At 36.9% G+C, this 21,201-nt stretch overlaps 1 protein-coding gene across 1 annotated transcript in view; it reads left to right on the top strand.

The window, feature by feature from the left end:
- The window catches only part of UGGT2 (UDP-glucose glycoprotein glucosyltransferase 2), a 170,400-nt gene that overhangs the window by 93,612 nt on the left and 55,587 nt on the right, over nucleotides 1–21,201 (top strand). Inside the window, exons 17-23 of the mRNA XM_028112040.2 lie at nucleotides 3,447–3,611; nucleotides 3,972–4,095; nucleotides 4,187–4,285; nucleotides 6,385–6,479; nucleotides 11,072–11,278; nucleotides 14,884–15,015; nucleotides 20,420–20,544. Coding sequence (XP_027967841.1) covers nucleotides 3,447–3,611; nucleotides 3,972–4,095; nucleotides 4,187–4,285; nucleotides 6,385–6,479; nucleotides 11,072–11,278; nucleotides 14,884–15,015; nucleotides 20,420–20,544 — 947 coding nt within the window. The remainder of the gene's footprint in view (nucleotides 1–3,446; nucleotides 3,612–3,971; nucleotides 4,096–4,186; nucleotides 4,286–6,384; nucleotides 6,480–11,071; nucleotides 11,279–14,883; nucleotides 15,016–20,419; nucleotides 20,545–21,201) is intronic.

The following is a 21,201-nucleotide window of genomic DNA, read 5'->3' as shown; positions in this document are numbered from 1 at the left end:
TTAAAGAGTTAAGTAGTGAAATGAGTATTTTTGTGGTGTTACTATTTTAAGGTGTCTGCAGTCATTGTCTACTAAAGTTACAAATTTTAAGGATCTTTGTAAAGATTAAGGATACTGAACACTCCTCAGAAATATTAAGTTCCGTTTTTTTTAAGTGTGTGAGTACACGCTTCCCCTTACAAAAATTCAACCCAGTAAGTTTTAAAGATCTAACTGGCTTTTTAAAATGATTCATGACTAGGACGGCATCCCGTCTAGCAAATAGAGGGATTCACTGAGGAGTTAAACCAAGTGGAAGGTTTTATCAGAGGGTGGGGCAGGAATGTTATTAGCAAAAGACAAACCCTAAGAGACTCTTTATCTCAGGAAACAAACTGAGTGTTTCTAGAGTGGTGGGGGGTGGGAGGGATGGGGTGGCTGGGTGATGGACACTGGGGAGGGTAAGTGCTATGGTGAGCGCTGTGAATTGTGTAAGACTGATGAATCACAGACCTATACCCCTGAAACAATACATTATATGTTAATAAAATAAATTTTAAAAAAAGGGATTGTTTTGGTCAAGGTGGCTTTCCCTTAGGGGAAAAGCAAGGGTCTTACCAGGCAGACTACCTCATCTTTCTTTGGGGGATGGAGAGGGCCCATGTGGTGGACTCATTGGTACTGATCTGATGGAAAAACTCCTGACTGATGGGTTAAGACTACATTTCTGAGGGAGACTGAAGCTGCAGTTAGATTAGGTATTAAGCCCCTGTTTAGGAACTCAGTCTAACAGGGCTAAAATTATAAAATTCAGTGTCATTGGCTTATTTGTGGTATTTAAATTGTAATTAAATTGTTGTACAATTAAATTGTAATTGTTGTAATTAAAGCTTTTGGAATGGACAGGTTGCCTAATTAGAAATCACAGAGTAAATCAGAAGAGGGCCTGTATTTCTAGCAGAGACCTCTTTCTTGGGTCTATACCCGTGTATGCAGCTAGCTACCTGGGGCTTGCCCGTAAGCATCTTAAAAGAATCCGAAACCAAGCCCATCATCTTCCTTGGGACCCCAAACATTTTTTTCTTCTTTATGCCCTATCCTAGAGGGTAGCATCGTCATTCACCCTGGCCACTGATGCTAGAAGTCTCATGCTCATCCTGCTTCTCTCATACCATCCCAAACAGTACGTTGTTAGGTTCTGTCCATCCTGCCAGCTGAACGTTTCAGAAACTTCCTCATTCTCCCCTTGCGCATTACCATGAATTTCTGTTTGGCCCTTGCTTTTTCTTTCCCACACTAGTGCAGGAGTCCCTCACCAACATTCCCAGGGCACACTCTCCCATGCCCTTCTTTCTCACCATTGCCACTGTGGTCTTTTTTAAAATAAGCAAATCTGATCATATTACTTACCATTATTTGCCCTTTTCCTAGATGGAACTGACCATGCCCTCCTTGGTAGCCCTGGATGCTCTATTCACACTTGTTTTTAATGTACCCATCTACATTAAAGGTTAGAATTTGCATTTTATTTATATGCATTCATAAGCCTAATATACCGTAAGTGCCCAATAATTGCAGAGATAATAGTGATTAAGGGTTCAGACTCTTGGTCAGAGAGCTCTAAGTACAAATTTTGTTTCTAAAATGTAGTAGCAACACAAGAAAAAAACAGGTGTTGGGGATGCGGAGAAAGGGGAACCGTCCTACACTGTTGGTGGGAATGCAAGCTGGTGCAGCCACTCTGGAAAACTGTATGGAGGGTCCTCAAAAAGTTGAAAATAGAGCTACCATACGATCCAGCAATTGCATTACTGGGTATTTACCCCAAAGGATACAAAAATACTGATTGGAAGGAATACATGCACCCCAATGTTTATAGCAGTTTTATCAACAATAGCCATATTATGGAAAGAGCCCAAATGTTCATCGACTGAAGATGTGGTGTATATATATATATTTTATACACACACACACACACACACACACACACACACACACACAATGGAATATTACTCAGCCATAAAAAAGAATGAAGTCTTGCATTTGCAACGATGTGGATGGAGCTAGAGCAATTATGCTAAGTGAAGTAAGTCAGAGAAAGACAAATGCCATATGATTTCACATGTGGAATTTAAGAAACAAAACAGATGAACATGGGAGTAGAAAAGAGGCAAACCAGGAAACAGACTCTCAACAGAACAAACAGGGTTGCTGGAGAGGAGGTGGGCAGGGGAATGGGTTAACTGGGTGATGGGCTTTAAGGAGGGCACTTGTGATGAGCACTGGGTGTTGTATGTAAGTGACAAATCACTAAATTCTACACCAGAAACTAATATTACAGTTAACTGTTACCTAACTAGAATTTAAATAAAAACATGAAAAATAAAAAAAATTTAAATAAAACGCAGTAGCTGGGTGGTGCTGGAGGTCATATGTCATCATCTGTGAAATGGATGTGATGGTAGTACTTAGCTTCACAGAATAATTGTGAGAATGTTGGCAATAATAATTATAATAATACATAGTTTTGAATAGCAAATGAATTGTTTAGTCACACTTTATCACTCACAAAATAAAATCCAGATGTTGAGCACCTTCAGGATCTGGTCTCTGCCCCTGTATCTGACCACACCCACATATGTAACTCTGCCCACTGTAGACACACAAAATTACTGGCCATTGCCTAAATATGCTGTATTCTCTCTTCTCCTCCATTCCTTGCTATGCTTTCTCACTTCACCTGGAATATCTTTTTCCACTTTATCTTCCTGGCAAACGTTTACTCATCCTTTAAGACTTTCCATGCCACTCCTTCCCAGAGGCTTCTCTGATCCCTTCCTCTCCTTACTCAAGCTTGGCTAGATGTTTCTTCTTGGCTCCCAGAGAATCGCGCGCATACATCTATTTTGTGTCTGTGTGAACCGCTTGAGGGCAGACTTTCAGCTCTGTATTCAGTGTCTAGCCTCATGCCGATGGCATGAATTCAGATGTTTATTAAACAGGTGAATGCGGGATGAATGACTCTCTGATACAGGTAAATGGTGTTTTGGGTTTTTTTTTAAATGTTACACTCTATACAAGGGTCAGCAAATCCTGCCCGCCCACTGCCTGCCTTCACATACACAGTTTTCTTGGGACCTAGCGGTGGGTATGCATCCAGGTGTTGGGTATCACAGCTGGACGACAGCATCAGAAGTGCATCGTTGAGACAGAGTCTGGATGGCCTACAAAGTCTGAAATGGGTACTAGCTGTCCCTTTACAGAAAAAGCTACCTGATTCTTGCTTTATGTGGGTAAATTACTTTCCTTTAAAAAATGTTTGGAAAGGACAAGTGAAATCAGCAAAGTTCACATTTTTTTCTGTGGCATATAAAAATGTGGCAGTGTCTGTCCCTTGTTTTTCATATGCATTTCTTTTCCAGACAGCCATATTCAGTTTAACTCTCTGGCATTTTTGAATTAAATAGGAAGGAGCAAACTTTTATAAGATGACTGGCCTGGGTCCTTTGCCTCAAGCCCTTTATAATGGAGAACCCTTTGAGCTCGAACAGCTGAATATTGAGGAGCTGGAAACAAGTGTTCTTCACAGAATGATGGATGCAACCATAAATTTACAGAAGGAAGTTTTCATGGTAGGTAAGCATTTATGAGAAAAATGCATGGTAAATGATGTCTAAAAGTGATTTTTTTGTATTAAAACATCTTTTCATGGCAAAAATTTCCATCCTGATCACTTAGCAGTGTCTTTAAAAGTAGTAATTAGTTAATTAAGTTTACCTGTGCATAACTGAATCAAAAACTGCTTTATTGGAAAGAAAATTCAAATTTTTACAGGCAAATTTGTTGTAAAATTTATTGTATGAATCCTAATTGCCTACATTATTTATTTATTATTTTAGATGAAGTAGTTGTTAAGTGTATTCTGTGCAAAACTTTAAAATATATACATATAAATTGCCTAGATTACCTAAGTAATATTTTTGTTGTTGTAGGGCACATTAAATGATCAAACAAATGTCATTGATTTCCTTATGGAAAAGAATAATGTTGTACCCCGTGTAAATCCTTTGATTTTGCACACAGAATGGCAGTACCTTAATTTAATATCCACATCAGGTAAAATAATCCTTCCATATACTTTCTACAAATGTTTATTGAGTTGTGAATGTTTTATTGGTTATTTAACATTCAATATGAAAATTTTCAGTAACTGCTGATGTTGAAGATTTCTCTACATTCTTTTTCTTGGATTCACAAGATAAGAGTGCTGTAATAGCAGAGAACATGTATTATTTAACCCAAGAAGGTAATAAGCATTTATTTTCCTGACTTTATTCCTAAAGTAGCAAAATTTGTGATTTTAGTAAAGTGGTTGCATAATGAATTTGTATGTTGCTATTTGACTAGGGGTCTGGTTTTTGAGAGAGTCTGTAGTTTGTTAGGATATAAGCATTGTGCTGAGAAACTGCCTTTGACCCTACTGGATCATATATGCACAGGGATTCATCTTGGTTTTTTGCCTTTTCTCAAAAGCAAGCTATTCCATTTTTCACCTTTTTAAGAAGGTGGTAAAACCCTTTCAGGACTGTGTTAACTGATACTTTATACTGCATGAGTAAGAGTATAATTCCCAGATCAGAGGAGAGTAGTTCCACACTCTGATTAAACAACATCTGGATTTTTGCTTATGTTGAGGATTATAACAGGAGGGGAGACCGATATAGGATTTAGCCTGGACAGGGGAGTCTGCAGTGGGTCCGTCCGCAAGTTTATTAGAGGACAGTGACTTATTCAGATAGACAAAGGTAGAGTTTGGTTGGTTTTGTTTCGTTTTGCTTTGTTTGACCATCTTTGCTTTAGAGAGAAAAATGAGAGCCGATACACGTAAGATAAGAGAAGGCTGCTTTTTATCTCAGGTTATAAAGCAGTCATCTAACAGTGAGAGTGATCTCAAGATAGGATGAACTGTGTAGTAAGGGGTATATTTTTATATATGAGAGTTTTAAACAGGGGCCACACAGCCAGTTTTTTAGAATGCTGTGGGGTCAAGTTTGGACCACATCGCTGCAGAATTATTTTCTAACAGATCCTTGATTTTATGTTCATAAAGTGGTCTGTCTCCAAGAAATCCAACAAATAATAAAATATAATGCAATTCTGTGTTATGGCAGAGTAAGGTCCTGACTATGTTTAGTGAAGAGAAAAGGAAACAGAAACAGGGAATAAAAAATAGGAGAAATCTATTTATCAGGTTCTGGGATGTATTTCGAAAATTGTCTCTGGATATCAGAGTAAGTTAGCCTATAATTAATGCCCTTTGTTAAATCTCTAACAATTTAAAAGAATATTAACTGAGAAATACCTACTTTCCTCTTTCTTGCAATTATGTAAATGTGTAAAATAATGGAGTTGTGAGAAATTTACTTAGCACTTCTGAAATATTTCTTAATTTACTATGATGGTAAAAGTGCTGGCGTTAAAGAGGCATTAAAATTCTTTACTTTTCTTCTTTGAAAAGAATGTACCACTACTGCCTTACTCTTAAGTTGCTTCAATGTGGACTCAATGTTAACCTTTTTGTTACAGTTTTTATATAATGTTGTATACATATTACTGAGTATGGTAGTAACTGTAAGCCTCACTTCTATTCAGGAGTAAGTTTTTGGTATAGCAGATTTTTTGCACTTGTTTTAAGTAGGTCATGTGATCAGAGGGACTAATTTTTCTATTTTTTATTTTGGTTTTAATGATGGCTAGAAAAGTGTTATTTCAGGTGACAGATGCTGAGCCTAGGTGAAATTAAACCCATTTAACTGACTTCAGAATTAAAAATTGTTTCTCTTTAAGTCTTCCAAATTTTCAAATTTTTCTGAAGAAAATAATTGTATTGCTGTTGATGGCACAAGGTGATGTGGATTAGACCAAGTTAATGATAGCCAGACATTTTAAAGTAAATGAATTGTAAGCTAATAAAATATTGCTGTTTTTAATATCTACTGATAGCTTTATTGTATCTAGTTTTACATATAGTGGGGTATAAGTGTCAGTTTAAAAAGAATGTAGCTGCAGCTGGAAGATAGTTTTGCTTGCCAACATTGAAAACATAATAAGCATAATACAATTTTTGTCTACTAATAAAAGTATTCCACAGATATGTCCCATAGGGACTATTCTTTCTTTTTGGCATCTGAGTTTCTATAAACCTATAGAACACTCTCCTAGTATTTTTATATGCATGTCAGTGTATGTGCATGTGTATATAATCTTTAGCAATATTTGCGTATTTTTAAAAATTAAGTTTAATATTTTAATACTTTTTAATGTATGTTGTTAACTAGAAATGTTCCCTGCTTTTGGTTTGATTTTTAAAAGAGGTAGTTTGACTAAACTATTTGAAACTTTCAGAGGATGATGTAATTTCTTCAGTTACTCTCTGGATTATTGCTGATTTTGACAAACCATCTGGGCGAAAACTACTGTTTAATGCATTAAAGTTCCTGGTGAGTATTTAGATAGTCTTACTACAAAAATTTTAATTTTTTGTTAATTCTGAGAAAGCCAAATGAAGAACATGCATTAAATCTTTATTCCCCTCCATAGTAATATTTTAAGTACCTCAAGTTGTTGCTAAGGAAACTTAAGACAGGAACTCCCCCTCAAAATTCCTGTGTTCAACTCTAATCTGCAGTGTGATGGTATTTGGAAGTGGGACCTTGAGGAGGTAATTAATTAGATCATGAGGTAGAGCCCTCATGAATCGGATTAGCGCCCTTGTAAGAAGAGGTCAGAGAGCCTTGCTCACTTTCTTTCCATCTTCTGTAGATACAAGGACAAATCAATAGTCTGTAACCCGGAAGAGGGTCCTCACCAGAATCTGACCAGGCTAGCACCTGATCTCAGGTTTCCAGTCTCCAGAACTGTAGGAAATTTCAGTTCTGTTGTTGCCACCCTGTTTGTGGTTACTTTGTTGTAGCAGCCAAAAGTAAGATTTGGCCGTTATAAATAGGCTATTAAATCAGAGTGAATGGTTCTAGACCCTACCATTACATCGATGACCCCAAATCTGCTTTTTACCAATAGCAATTCGTAATAGCAATTTTTCATCACATTATCAGGCAGCACTTTATTTCTCTATTTAAGAAAAAATTTATCTCACTGAAGAGTATTTTAAGCCTTTTAAATCAACCTTAATTTTTTTGTTACTAGAAGATTACAAACCAATATACTTCAGTAAGATACATTTCTATATAGAGCACATGGGTGGCTCAGTCAGTTAAGCATCTGACTCTTGATTTCAGCTCAGGTCATGACCTAGGGTTCATGAGATTGAGTCCTGGTTGGGCTCTGTGCTGGGTGTGGAGCCTGTTTAAAATTCTCTCCCCCTCCCAAATGTCATTCTCTGTAAGAAAAACCAAGAAACTCTTATAACTTTCTCTGTTTCTATGGGAGCATAAAAATCTGTTTAGATTATAAACATCTAAGAAACATAAACCAAAATATTTTATGAAATTGTTTTGTATTAGCTAAGTGTAAATCTATTGCTGATAACAAATTACCCCATAACTTAGTGGCTTAAAACAACAAACATTTCTTTTTCCCAGTGTCTGGGGTTTAAAAATTCAGGAGTGACTCAGCTGAGTGAGTACAAAGCATGAGTACAAAGAAGTGGGGATTACTAGGGGCCATCTTGGAGGTGCTCTACCACATCAAAAATAGTTAATACATTTTAAACAAAATATAACATTAGGAGAATTTTCATGTCATGTTAGATAATCTCAGAACGCACTGTGGCCTTCTTTAAGTGGTCTTCAGACCAGCACATTCCAAAAAGGGGTGTTTGGGATCTGTGGAGTACGTCACTTCTTCCTTCTCTTTCTCAAGAATTTCTGGTGGCGTGTTCTTTGCGAAGCTGACAGACTGCCTTTTCCCAGTAGTTACAGTGGTGTACCACATTTCTCTGAGGATCTATTCATTTTTGTTCATTCTTTTTACATTCTGTTTTTTAGATTCTAGTTCTATGGATTTATCTTTAAACTCAGTGATTCTTCCTTCTGCCAACTCAAATGTGTTGAACCCCTCTGAATGAATTTTTCATTTCAGTTATTTTACTTTTCAACTCCAGAATTTCCATTTGGTTCTTTTTTATAATTTCTATCTCTTTGTTATTATTCTCCGTGTAATAACTATTATTACCATACTCTCCTTTAATTCTTTAAACATGATTCCCTTTAATTCTTTGAACATATTTATATGTTTGTTAAGTCCATTATCTAAGGCCCCTCAAAGATAGTTTCTACTGCTTGGTATTTTTCCTTTGCATAAATCATACTCTACTGTTTAACTGCTTGTCTCATAATTTTTTATTGAAAACCAAACATTTTAGATAATACAGAGCACATATGGATACCAATATCACCTCATCCCCAGGGTTACCCGTTGTTTGATCATTCGTTTGTTTAGTGACGTGACTGAGCTAAGTCTGTTTCCCTCTCATTGTTTATCTCTGATGTTCTTGCTTAGACTTTTTTCCTTGTTTTTATCTTTTATCTTGGTTTCCTAGAGACTGCCTCTGAGTCAGCAAAAGCCAGTTATCGCTCAAAGTTTGTGCTTAAGTCCCCATAAGTGGTTAGGTGTTCACCCTTTACTGTTGGATGTGTACTTGACTTAAAGGCTACTTTCCCAGTTCAGGTATTTTATGATTTTGCCCCATATTCACCCATGGAATAGTGTCTTGGAATTTCTCTTTCTCATTGCTCCTGAGAAGATCCAACCTTTGGCATGAAGTCTTCCAGACTGCCCAGAATAGATTTAATAATTATTTTTAAACCTGCCTTCCTCGGAGTTGCCTGGTCAAAGTAGCTTTTTCTCTTTTTTTAAGGTTTTATTTATTTACTTCGGAGAGAGAGCAAGAGAGAGATCACGAACAGAGGGGAAGGGTGTAGAGGGAGAAGCAGACTTCCCACTGAGCAGGGAGCCCGATGCGGGACTCGATCCCAGAACCCTGGGATCATGACCTGAGCCAAAGGCAGATGCTTAGCCAACTGAGCCACCCAGGCGCCCTCAGAGTAGCTTTTTATTCAGCAGTGTTTATTCAGGGAATGCCTTCAAGTGTGTCCCATGCCCCATTCTCATTTTCCTAAGTGGGGCCAGTGTAGAATATATGCAGTTTTACAGACCCTTGGGGATGAGTGTGATCCCAGGACAGCTCTTTTCATCTGTCTCTCTCTCTGATTCTGTTAGACCTCTGGCAGCTCTATCATTTCAGTGAACATTTTCTTGCCTGGAGGACCATATAAGAATAGGCTCCAGATGGGGTTTCACCCACAGGCTGTAATTTGCTGACTCCTAATCTAGTTCATTAATTGAATTACTCAGTTCTGAGTTTCACTCTTTCCAGTATTATATTTTCAGCCTCTCTCATTTTCATTTCATTTTAGCCAGCTTGTTTTCAACTTCTGCCTTTATCTTACTGGGGCCTCTCCTTATGGCTCTCTGGGTCTGTTTTTTGGAGACCATATTTTCTTTCAAAACTACACAAAGTTCAAAAGACTGATGTAATGAACACTTACATACCTAACACCTAGATTCTATAAATTGTTAACATCTTGCCATATTTGCTTTATTTAATTATGTTTGTGGGGGGAAGGGCAGGAATGGTCTAGATAATTTTAAAGTAAGTTGTAGAAATCAGGGGCGCCTGGGTGGCTCAGTCATTGGGCATCTGCCTTCGGCTCAGGTCATGATCCCAGGGTTCTGGGATCAAGTCCTGCATCAGGCTCCCTGCTCGGCAGGAAGCCTGCTTCTCCCTCTCCCACTCCCCCTGCTTGTGTTCCCTCTCTCGCTGTGTCTCTCTCTGTCAAATAAATAAATGAAATCTTAAAAAAAAAAAAAAAGTTGTAGAAATCAGCATATATCATCCCTTAATACTTCAACATGAATTTTCCAAGAATTAGGATATTCTTCTATGTAACTGCAATACCACTCTCACATTGTTAGTACTAAGTCTTCATTAAATTGTTCCCACAAAGATGCCTTTTCTTTTTTCAAACCAGGACCCAAACATTTTTCCCACAATGCATTGCATTATTAAATTTCATTAGTTTCTTTTCTTGTAAAACAGTAACATCCACATTTTGTCTGGTGACTTTTTAAAGAGACCAAGCTAGTTGCTTTGTAGAAAAATCCCACATTCTGAATTTCACTGATTTTTTTTTTTCTTGTAGTATTTTTAACTTGTTCTTTAGCCCTTATATCTCCTCTGTACTGGAAGTTATGTCTAAAGCTTAATTAGATTCAGCTTCAACATGTTCTGGCAAGAAGATTTCATGGCTGATGCTGTATTCTTCTTGCTCTGTTTGTAGAGTACCAAAATGAAAAAAAAATTCAAATGCCCAGCATCCGTAGAACGGATAAAATAGAGTATATTCATATCCTGGAATTCTGTACAGTCCTAAAAAATAAAGTACTACAGCCACACAAAACAATGTTGATAAATCTCACAATCAATATGTTAAGTGGAAACAGAGCAGGAAAGAATACACACTGTAGGATTATATTTATATGAAGTTCAAAATAGATTAAATGTTTAACAATGAAACTTAGGTGATAAACCAGAAAGAAGCAAGAATGATACAACCAATAAATAACAGGGTGGTGGTTGTTTCTAGAAAAGTGGGAAGGTGTAGTAACAGGCAGGGTATATGAGAGATGAGTTTGGGTTGCCTACAGTGCTCTGTTTCTCCACCTGAGTTATAGTTTTATGGGCTAATTTCATTGGGTTCTACACTTACGTTTTGTGTCTTGTTTTATATGTGTTATTTCACACACAAAAAGAGGTTAAACCACACTGCATTCTAAAACACTCTTTATACAAAGAGGTGAAGCTCTTAGAGTTACTATAATGGCTGTTTTTAGGCTATGTTAGTAGCTGCACATTCAGGACAGTCCACATAGAAAGATGTTGTGTGGTAAATCATCTACAGTGAAAGATGCTGTGTGGTAAACTGAACAAACTTGATGAGAAAGAAAAAAATTCAGCTGTACAAAGATACACGAGATACTGATCTTTTTCACCTATAAATGTGTTTTGCAGAAAACAAGTGTTCATAGTCGGTTGGGGGTTATTTATAATCCTACTTCAAAAATAAATGAAGAGAACACAGCTATTTCTAGAGGAGTTTTGGCAGCTTTTCTTACACAGAAAAACAGCTTTTTGAGAAACTTTCTCAGGAAATTGGCAAGGGAAGAAACTGCTACAGCTATTTACTCCGGAGAAAAAATTAAAACATTTCTTACTGAGGTCAGTAGCTATTTGTTTGGAATAATAAGTATCTGTTGCATATTTAAGAAGTATAAGCCAGTGTTACCATGTTCCTGAAAAAATCAATAAATAAGTATAATCAGTTGGGCATAATAAACATTCCTTCATACAAGAAAAGATAAATATTAAATGATATGGCTTTGCGTCAAGGCTTTTAGCAAACCAAATATTACTACTACCACTTTGTGATCCTTGAAGTTGATGGCATTCTGGTTAGCACGTGTACTTAAATGAAGAACGGGAGTTAAAGGATTATGTAAATAATACTCAGGTATTTCCCTGAAGGGATCCAGTATGAGGGAAATTCTAAAGATGGAAAATGATCCTCAAGAAGGAAGATTCATTAATCCTTTCAAAAATATTTTCTGATTGTCTGCCAGACGGTGGAGATACACTTGTGAACAAGGCAGATTTTATTGAGTCCCTGCTTTCGTGAAGCTTGCATGATAGTAGGAAAGAGAGACAAACTGAATGGTACTAGAACAATACAAAGAAAGAAGAGTGTAGACAGTTTGAGGGATGCTCTTTTAGCTGGAGCCGTCAAGGAAGGCATCTCTAAAGAGTTTACATTTAAGCAGAGGTCCGAAATGAGAAATCAAGCCATGGAAAATCTGCGAGAAGAATGTACCAAATTCAGGAGCACAGTAAGTCTAAGGGACTGCTACAGCGATCAGCTTTCCAGGTTTGAGGTATAGGCAGAAGATCATTATGAGCCAAATAGAGACAGTGACATGGAGAGTACAAGGAGATGGGGTCAGGAACAGAACCCAGTTAGCTCAAGCACCTATCGGTCATGGTAAGGAACTGAAGTCTTTCCTGAGTATAATGGGAAACCATTGAGGAATCTTGAGGAAGTGAATAATCTTTAAAAAGATGACTCTGGATGCCATGTGAAGATTTGGTAGCAGGCAGACAAGAGTGGAAATAAGATGAACAGTTAGAATGCTATTGCAGTAATCCAGGCAAGAGATAATGGTGTCTTGGACTAGGTACTGGTGGTAGAGATAGTGAGGCAGTTGGCACATAATATTTGTTACAACTCTAGTCAACAGGATTAGCTGATCAATTGTATGTGACACAAAATGTAATATCCTTAAATTTTAGCTTGAGTGGCTTGAGTTGATGGTGTTGTCTTTTTTTGAGATGGGGAAGTCTAGATGAAGAGAAGATTTGGACACATAAGGGATCAAGAATTAAGTCTGTACATGTTGGAAATTCCTGTTGGACATTCAAGTGGAGATGTTGGATTGACAGTTGAGTTAGTGTAGAAATGATTTCAGGGTTGTTGGGGCATTTTTAGAGTCAGACACTTTGAGAGTTACCAATATTCTATATAATTTAAAGCCAAGAAACTAGATCAGATACCGCAGGAGTGAGTTGGGTGAGAGAAGAGGCTGAAACCAGAGCCCTGGAACATTCCAACATGTAGAAGTATGCAGGAAAAGGATGATCCAGTAAAGGAGACAGATGGAGCAGCCAACGAGTTAGGAAGATAACCAGGAGTGTGTAGTGTCCTGAAAGTCAGTCGGAGAAAATATTTCAAGGAGGGAATGATCAACTATGCCAGACGTTCCTGAAATTAGGCTTCATAATTGACCATTTACTTGTTAAGGTGGTCACTGATGAGAATTGTTTCAGTGTAGTAGTAGGTATAAAAGTAAGCTAGATTGAAGAGAGAATGGGAAATCAAGAAATAGAGATAGTATAGGTAGCTCTTTTAAGAAACTTTAATTTTACCACAAACAGAAATATTTTGTATTTAGAACAGGACTTGAGGTCAAGAATTTCTCAGCTGGGGAGATGTCACTGTTTTGTATGCTAATGGACACAGTCCATCCAAACAATGAGAAAGGATGATACAGGGAGAGGGGAGCAGAGTTAGGAGCAAAGTTCTTGAGTAGAGAAGAGGTGCCAGGGTCCAATGGACAAGTGTTAACTGTTGGTCTTAAAGAACTGTTCATCTGTTTTAACCAGAAGGAAGGCAGAATGTATGGGCACAGTTGCAGAAGGGTAGATTTATTTGGTGACAGCAGGATGAAGTACTTCTAATTATATTCATTTTCAAAAGAAATTCCGGTCATTGCCAAGTATTAGAGTAAGAGTAGGTATTATTAGAGGTTTGAGGAAAGAGGAGAAAATGCCACATATTTTTTATTATTCTGAGAGTGAGCAAATGAATTAAATATATGAGCATGGGAAGGTCTCTGAGGGCCCACTGGATGTTAGTGACCCAAATTGAAAATGAGATCAGTATTAGTTGCATGTTTTTCTCTAGCTGCATTAACAGTTTGGTTCTAGTTGCAGAGGAAGCAGAGTTGTGTTTAAACAGAGTTGGGGATTTGCCAAGTGAATATGAATTCAGGGAAGCATTCAAGGGCTAAGCATGGAAGGTTTTTGTTGTGGTAAGGGACTTTGTGGTGTAATTCATATAGGAGGAAAATTATGGGAGGTACAATGGGCAGTAAATAAGTGGTGGGGCGGAGGACTGAAAGCGTTGGGTAATGGTTGGTCTGGTGACACTAGGTTGCATGAGCTGGAAATTCAGGAGCTTGTGGTCAGAGACAGGATGACTGAGATGGAGATTTTGGAAGTAAGCAGGATCTAAGGCCGCACTGTCCACTACTGTATCCACTAGCTAAATGTGGTTCTTTAAAATTTAAAATTAAGTTAAAATTTAAATTCTGGCATGTGTGGTGATGAGCACTGGGTGTTATACACAACTAATGAATCGTTGAGCACTACATCAAAAACTAATGATGTACTATATGCTGGCTAACTGAACATAATAAATTTTTTTAATTAAATAAATAATTTAAATTCTGTGCCCCAGTCACGTGTTAAGTGCTCAGTGACCATCCATGGCTGTGGCTGCCATATTGGACAGTGCAGTGGAACATTCCTACCATCGTGGGAACACCCAAGAACCTGTTAGAAATTCAACATTTAAGGCCTCACCCTGGATCTTCCAAAGTAGGAACTACATTTTAACAAGGCACCAGGTGATAGCACATTAAAGTTTGATAAGTACTGATAGGGAGAAATGTGTCTTAGTGTGAAGATGTGAAGAACCTATTCGTGGTTTATTTTCTGTGAATGTTCATATATTTGTTTACTTTAACCAAGGATTACTTGTGTATTTCAGAAATAAAATGCATTATTACTAAATTGGTTTTGTGAGTTTGGTAGAATGAGGTGAGATAGGGTATTTCTATTTTAGACAGTTGTTTTTACCAAGTGTACCAAATGGGGGTACTGAGTTCAGAATTTTATAAACATTTGTTTCATTTCTTTAATGTTAAATTTTATTTACGTTGATGCCCCCTAGCATATTACTAATCAATAATCCACCTGAAATTTTCAAAAAATGAATGGCATATGATATCTTTTGTAACAAGATGTACAGATACTGTAATTGACTTGGCAAAGAAATATTCTTTTTTAGTGTTGCAGAAGAAAATAGTACTTTGAAAAATCATGATTTAGAATAATTTCAAATTTTGCATTAATACATTAAAGCAGGCTTTAAGAAAATGATTTAATATATTTTCTCTTACTAATTACATCCTTCTTAATCTATGCTTTAGGGGATGGATAAGAATGCTTTTGAGAAAAAATATAACACTGTTGGAGTGAATATTTTCCAAACTCATCAGCTGTTCTGTCAAGATGTACTTAAATTGCATCCTGGAGAAATAGGTATTGTCAGCAATGGGAAAGTAAGTAGAAAAAGCAGTTGTTCACTTTTCTCATGGACCTATGATAGAGGGGTCTCAAATTTGTTTCTATCACAACACACCAGCTGCAGCACTTGCAGAGGACTGGGCTCCTACGCTAGACACACCACACAGGTCTCAGCATGAATGAAAGGGCACACTACCGCATCCCCCCAGTGACGGCAACATTGAATGTGGTGGGTAAGAATGCCTCATGGGGATAACTTTTGTTTTGCTCTAATACAAGTGTTAGAACAAACAACTTAGTATCCACTACAACACTGAGACTGAGAACCGCTGTTGCTGTGGGGGTAGAAAGTACGTTGTGACACTTTTTTCTTCTTTTTTTTTTTAAGTTTTATTTATTCATGAGAGTCAGAGAGAGAGAGAGAGAGAGGCAGAGGGAGAATCAGGCTCCCCGCCTAGCAGGGAGCCCGATGCGGGACTGATCCCAGGACCCTGGGATCATGACCTGAGCTGAAGGCAGATGCCCAACCATCTGAGCCACCCAGGCGCCCCCGACACTTTTTTCTTCTTATAGCTTTTCTCTACAATTGTTAACTTCCAAAAGTATTGAATTGTTATTTTTGAGGTATAAAGTAATAGTTATTAATGTAATCATTAAAATCTATAAGAAAAGTCACTCTTACTCCTACCCTCCTAATAAAATTTATTAATAGTTTATTGTTTTATCTTCTAACCCTTTTTTTCTACTCTACATAGCCATGTCTGGTTTGTAAAAATATATAATTGTAATCCTATTATTTATATATATATATATATATGTATATAAAATTTTATATCACTTTTTTCTCTTGGTACATCAGAAACATTATTCTCATTAATTGGAGAATCTTTATAGAACCACAGAATTCATGATGAGATCTACTTATTTTTTGAGTATGAGAATCTGGTTTTATTTCTCAGGAATGATTTAAGTTTTAAAAAATTGAATCTGGTGCTTAGATTTATTAAGATATCAACTAATGCAATGTGTTTGACATACCTTTGCTTGAACTACCAAATTATATGTACCTAAATTGTCTTCCAAGCTATAATACACTCTTAACGTTTTCTTTGTTTTCTACATTTTTTTAAGGTTTTATTTGAGAGAGAGAGTGCATTCATGAGCAGAGGGGTGGGAGGGGAAGAGGAAGAGGGAGAAGCAGGCTCCCTGCTGAGCAGGGAGCCCCACAACGTGGGGCTCAATCCCAGGACCCTGGGATCACAACCTGAGCCGAAGGCAGACGCTTAACTGACTGAGCAACCCAGCTCCCTGTTTTCTGCATTTCACTAATGTTTTATTACCATATCATTTTCCCTTAAAATTATGCTATTCTTTCTTACTTGAATCTATAAACACTAGGAATTAGAGAATAGTGAGGGACTCATATTTGCAAGACTTCCCAGATCAAATATATCTGCTTCAGTGTAGCGGTTTTCAAGCTAATTGCGTTAGCTCCTAAAGGTTCATCTTTGTGCAGTGCTGTTTTACAAATCAGAGACAACAGTTGTCTTATAACAGTAATACAAGGTATTTGTGAATTTGATAGTGAGGTATGTGGAAGCCCAGAAATTGCATTGCTTTTTCTTTTTAACAGTTGCTTTGGGAAGAAATGTAGCTTTTTAGAACAGTTTTATAGTATGTGGCTATCTTTGGCTCTGTCTGGCATTTTAAGGGATAAAGAGTAAAAAATTACACCTGATGTATCTAGTACCTTGCCTTTTGGTAATACATTATGAAAAAGCTCCCCTATGTTTTCTTTGTCATTGTTTAATGTAATTTATACGTTATCAATATTAGTGATAACAAATGTTAGTTATAGTTATGTTTATTTTTCCTAGAATAATGGTTTCTCCTCATTTTCCTTGAAATTTACAAAAGTAATCAGATCTAAGGGCACCTGGGTGGCTCCATCAGTTAAGCCTCCAACTCCTGATTTCCGCTCAGGTCATAATCCCAGGGTCCTGAGGTTGAGCCCCGTGTCAGGCTCCACGCTCAGCTCGGGATCTGCTTGAGTTCTCCCTCTCTCTCTAAATAAAATCTTAAAAAAAAAAAATTCAGATCTTAATTTTGCACCAGCTGTGAACCAAACATTCTTCTAGGTTCCAAGAGTATAGTAGTGAACAAACATGTTTTCATGAAGTTTATATTTTGGTGGGCAGCAACAGAGAACAAATAGCATCCTTATTGATAAGGTGTCATTTGGAGAGAACCAGAGGAGGTGAGGGAGCACGCCATGTGGAATATCTGGAAGAAGAATGTTCTAGATAGAGGGAAAGTAAGGGTAAAGGTCCCAAGGTGAGATGATTGCTGTACGTTCTAGGAATAGCAGGTACAAAGAGAGTGGTCTGAAGAGAAGCTCCGAGAAGTAGCTTCCTACCAGATGATGTAGGGTTTTATAGACCATTTAGGAACTCCTGCTTTATGCTGAATGAGTCATGAAGCACATAGTTCTGGACAGAGGACTGACATCTGACTTATGTTTTATTTGAATCTCTAGTGGCTGTTATGTTGAGAATAAACTGTAGGGGATCAGGAAGCCAGTTGGGAGCTATTTCAGTATTCCAGGGGAGAGAGGCTGGTGGCTTGGACCAGAATGGCTCTCGTGGAGGTAGTGAGGAGTGGCTGTGGGATATATTTTGGAGGAAGAGTGAACAGGAATTGCTGACAGACTTGATGTGGGATGTGAGAGAACTGTGTAACTGGCAGAATGGAGTTGCCCTATATTAAGGTGAGGAAGTCTGCAGACAGAGTGGGGTTGTTGAGGAGGAGTGGAAAGGGAAAGAGAGTTCGTTCTGCATGTAGGAAGAGTTCAGTGGTCAGGTCTGGACCTCCACCGAAGCTTGCTGGGTTGGCAATTGAACGTATGAGTTGAATTCGGGGGAGAGGTTGGGGATGGAGATGGATATTAAGTCAAATTATGTTGACTTTTGTGTTCATAGAAAAATTATAATTTTATCATTTTTTATTTATGGAACGGTGATTCAAATTGAAAAGTATATCTGAAAAGAAGTACTGTGGTTTATGAGCTGTCATTTAATACTTAGCTTATTACTCTGTCTCAGAGTAATGCTTAGAAAGCACAATAATCACAGCAATTGTAGCAGATAGTTACAACTCTGAAACACATAGTTCAGTGCTTGAAATCTGACATTTTAGAATCAGTCTTCATTCTGAACCTGTCCAAATGTTTGTTAGAATTGGTATAGACTCAAAGTCAAATTGTTTAATGTAATGATTAAAACTGGGGGGCAGCAATCATCTATACTTTCTTACTATATGCTGAAGAATTAAAAAATTATATATTTTTAGTATTAAATAAAATGCTAAATAACTGTTACTATAATTACAATAAATTTACTGTTATTAATTTACATGTTTACAAATTGGTGAAAGACGAGGGGTAGCAGAGGGTAGAGAAACAAGCAAGGCCTTTTTCTTAGCCAAACAAGTCTGGATTCAAATTCCAGTTGCACCATTAATTATATGACCTCTATGAGACTTGGTTTGGAAAAGTCATTTGGACAGAGGGAATGATGATAGTCTATTTTACAGAGTCATCAGAGATTAAATATACTTTTAAACCTAAAGCACATAAAACAGCCACAGGCAGTAAATTTTCAATAAATATTCCTGTTTTCTCTTTAAGTATTTGAAGACTGTCATAAGTAATGGATATATTTTGTAGTCTTGATTTGCATTACACTTGATGAGAGAATAGAATCAAGGCCAGTTGCTGAGACCCCCATGAGTGTAGAGAGATTTTTAGCTCAGTATATGGATGAACACTTTGAGTTTTCTAAAATATTAATGAGCTGTCAAAGGAGGTAATGCATTTCTCTTACAACAGTTATTCTGTATAACTGAAAAATCACATTTCCAAAGTGTTGTAAAGAAGATGGATAGGTTGGGTAGGCACCAGTTTAATTGTGTTTTTACAGGATTTCCAAGTTCAATGTTCCTTTTTCCCAACTTGGACATTATGTGAATTTTATACTATTTAAGTTACCTTATTCCACAAATATTATGTTCAACTTTAAGTAGAAGAATTAAGACACAAAAGAATCAAGTTTCTCCCAGCTGTTTCCCACTGTTCTTACGTAAGTGAAATAGAACCAGTTCTCTGGTGGATTTAATCAGTAAAGATAGCCAATCTAATTAACCCCTTAAAAGAATTTGAGATTATATTTCCTTTTTCTTAGTTATTAACAAAAGTGCTACAATCACTAGAGGTAGTATAGATAAAATTCAGTTCTTTTTCAGGCCTCTGCTAGTCATAGTCCATAAATACAACATTGAAAGTGCTTTCAAAGTATCTTAAAAGGAGTACCAAATCTTAAGGCAATTAAATGTTTATATATGTACTTTTGGTTTTATTGTGCCCATTTTTTGCATCTTTAAGAGCCCGTGTTTTATGTTTAAAGTGAAACATGGTATTTGTCCAGCTGGAATGCTGACATCCCAGCTCATATCATCTGTGGTATGTGCAAATGAGAAGAGATTCAAGAACTTTATCAATTTTTAGAAAATACTAATTTTCTAATGCTGATGAAGGAAGGGCAAGTGAGAAAGTCTGCTACAACCATTCATTCTGGTCTTTTTACCAAGAAAAAAAAATACTCTGGACAATATACTTTCCAGTTGTTTGTCATTAAGTGTCGTTGTTTAGTGCATGTCTAAGACTATGTCAGGCTCACCTTCCACATAGGGCTTCTGTTCATAATATGATGACTCTACATACTAGTTCCCTTAAGGAGTGCTAATGGTAGTCGAATTGGTGGTCACTGTGATGGAATAGCCATCCTACGAAGTTGGGTACGTGGCAGTTTGGCACCTTGCCCCTCTAGAGTTACTGGTTTAAAGCTGACCTGCATGACCTTGCTGGGCTCCAAACCGCTATACAGCATCAGTTCGATGAAGATGGGTTGGTATGTTTAAGTAATTATGTGATTTGTCTCTTGTTTTTGGCTCTTTTGTGCCTTGCTTATGTACTAATTTGTATCGACATAGTGTAGACCACAATTTATAGGTGAATAGAAAAGCAAATTGAAAATAAAAGATTTATAAAATATAGACACTTGCTTTCATAATTTACCTTAGGATGGAAAGCCTTTGGCTTTTGGAAGCATTATGTTTCAAAGTAAAACTTCCAAATGGAAATAATTTACTCCTTTTTTATTTTGTCAGTTTGATTTTGGTGTTTATGCAGATGTTATTTGTAATATCATAAGTGAGAAACATTTTTCTCTTCTTTGTTTCCCAGTAGATTCAGTAAATGGTGGGACTGATAGCCACCATCTGTTTAATCTGTAATCGGTTTTTGCTTAAATATCTGATGAGAAAATATTTGTCTCAAACTGGTATCCTCTAGAAGGTATACAATAAAACTATTTTCATTTTAAGTTCTTAGGACCTTTAGATGAAAATTTCTATACAGAAGATTTTTACTTCTTGGAAAAAATAACATTTACTAATCTAGTAGAGAAAATTAAAGGCATTGTTGAAAATATGGAAATCAGCTCAAAGAAGTAAGTATTTAAAATCATAAGAGCAATTCATTTGGGGGGGTGCAATTTTGCATCTTATTTTTTCTTTTTAAGATTAGAAAATGTTTCAAATATGTACATAAGATATAATAAGAGATATGTGGAGAATATTTAAATAACGAAAAGCATCCATATACTCACCATCACCAAACCATAGATGTTAATAGTTTTATTTGCCTTGGATCTTCCTGTCCTCTGTTTCTTACCCACCCAGCCAGTCTCCATCCTCCCTGAGTGGTAACCATCTTCCTAAGTGTTGTCTGCATGATTCCATATTTGTGTTTATGCTTTTGCTTCTTGTGTGAATATCCATGATCAGTGTTGATGTGTTGAATGCCTGACTTTTATAGAGAAATGCTATTTACTGTAGGCTCCTTTGCAACTTCTGCTGGAGCTTTATCTACGTTCATGTATGTAGAGCTGGTTTCTTCATTTTAGTTCCTTTTTAGTGTTTCATTTAATGAATATACTGTAGTTCATTTATAAAGTCCAATACTGAGATACGGTTAACTTGGCTTTAGTTTTTTACTGTTACAGAAATGCTATAATGAACCAGCTTTAAATGTTTCCTTGTGCAGGGCGCCTGGGTGACTCAGTCAGTTAAGTGGCTGCCTTCAGCTCAGGTCATGATCCCAGTGT

The sequence above is a fragment of the Eumetopias jubatus genome, unplaced genomic scaffold (assembly GCF_037043125.1).
Source record: "Eumetopias jubatus isolate StellerSeaLion01/CBP00866 unplaced genomic scaffold, mEumJub1_p1.0 scaffold_3, whole genome shotgun sequence".
Lineage (NCBI taxonomy): Eukaryota > Metazoa > Chordata > Mammalia > Carnivora > Otariidae > Eumetopias > Eumetopias jubatus.
The sequence above is the reverse complement of the archived record's forward strand: the minus strand, read 5'-3'. Positions and strand labels throughout refer to the sequence as shown.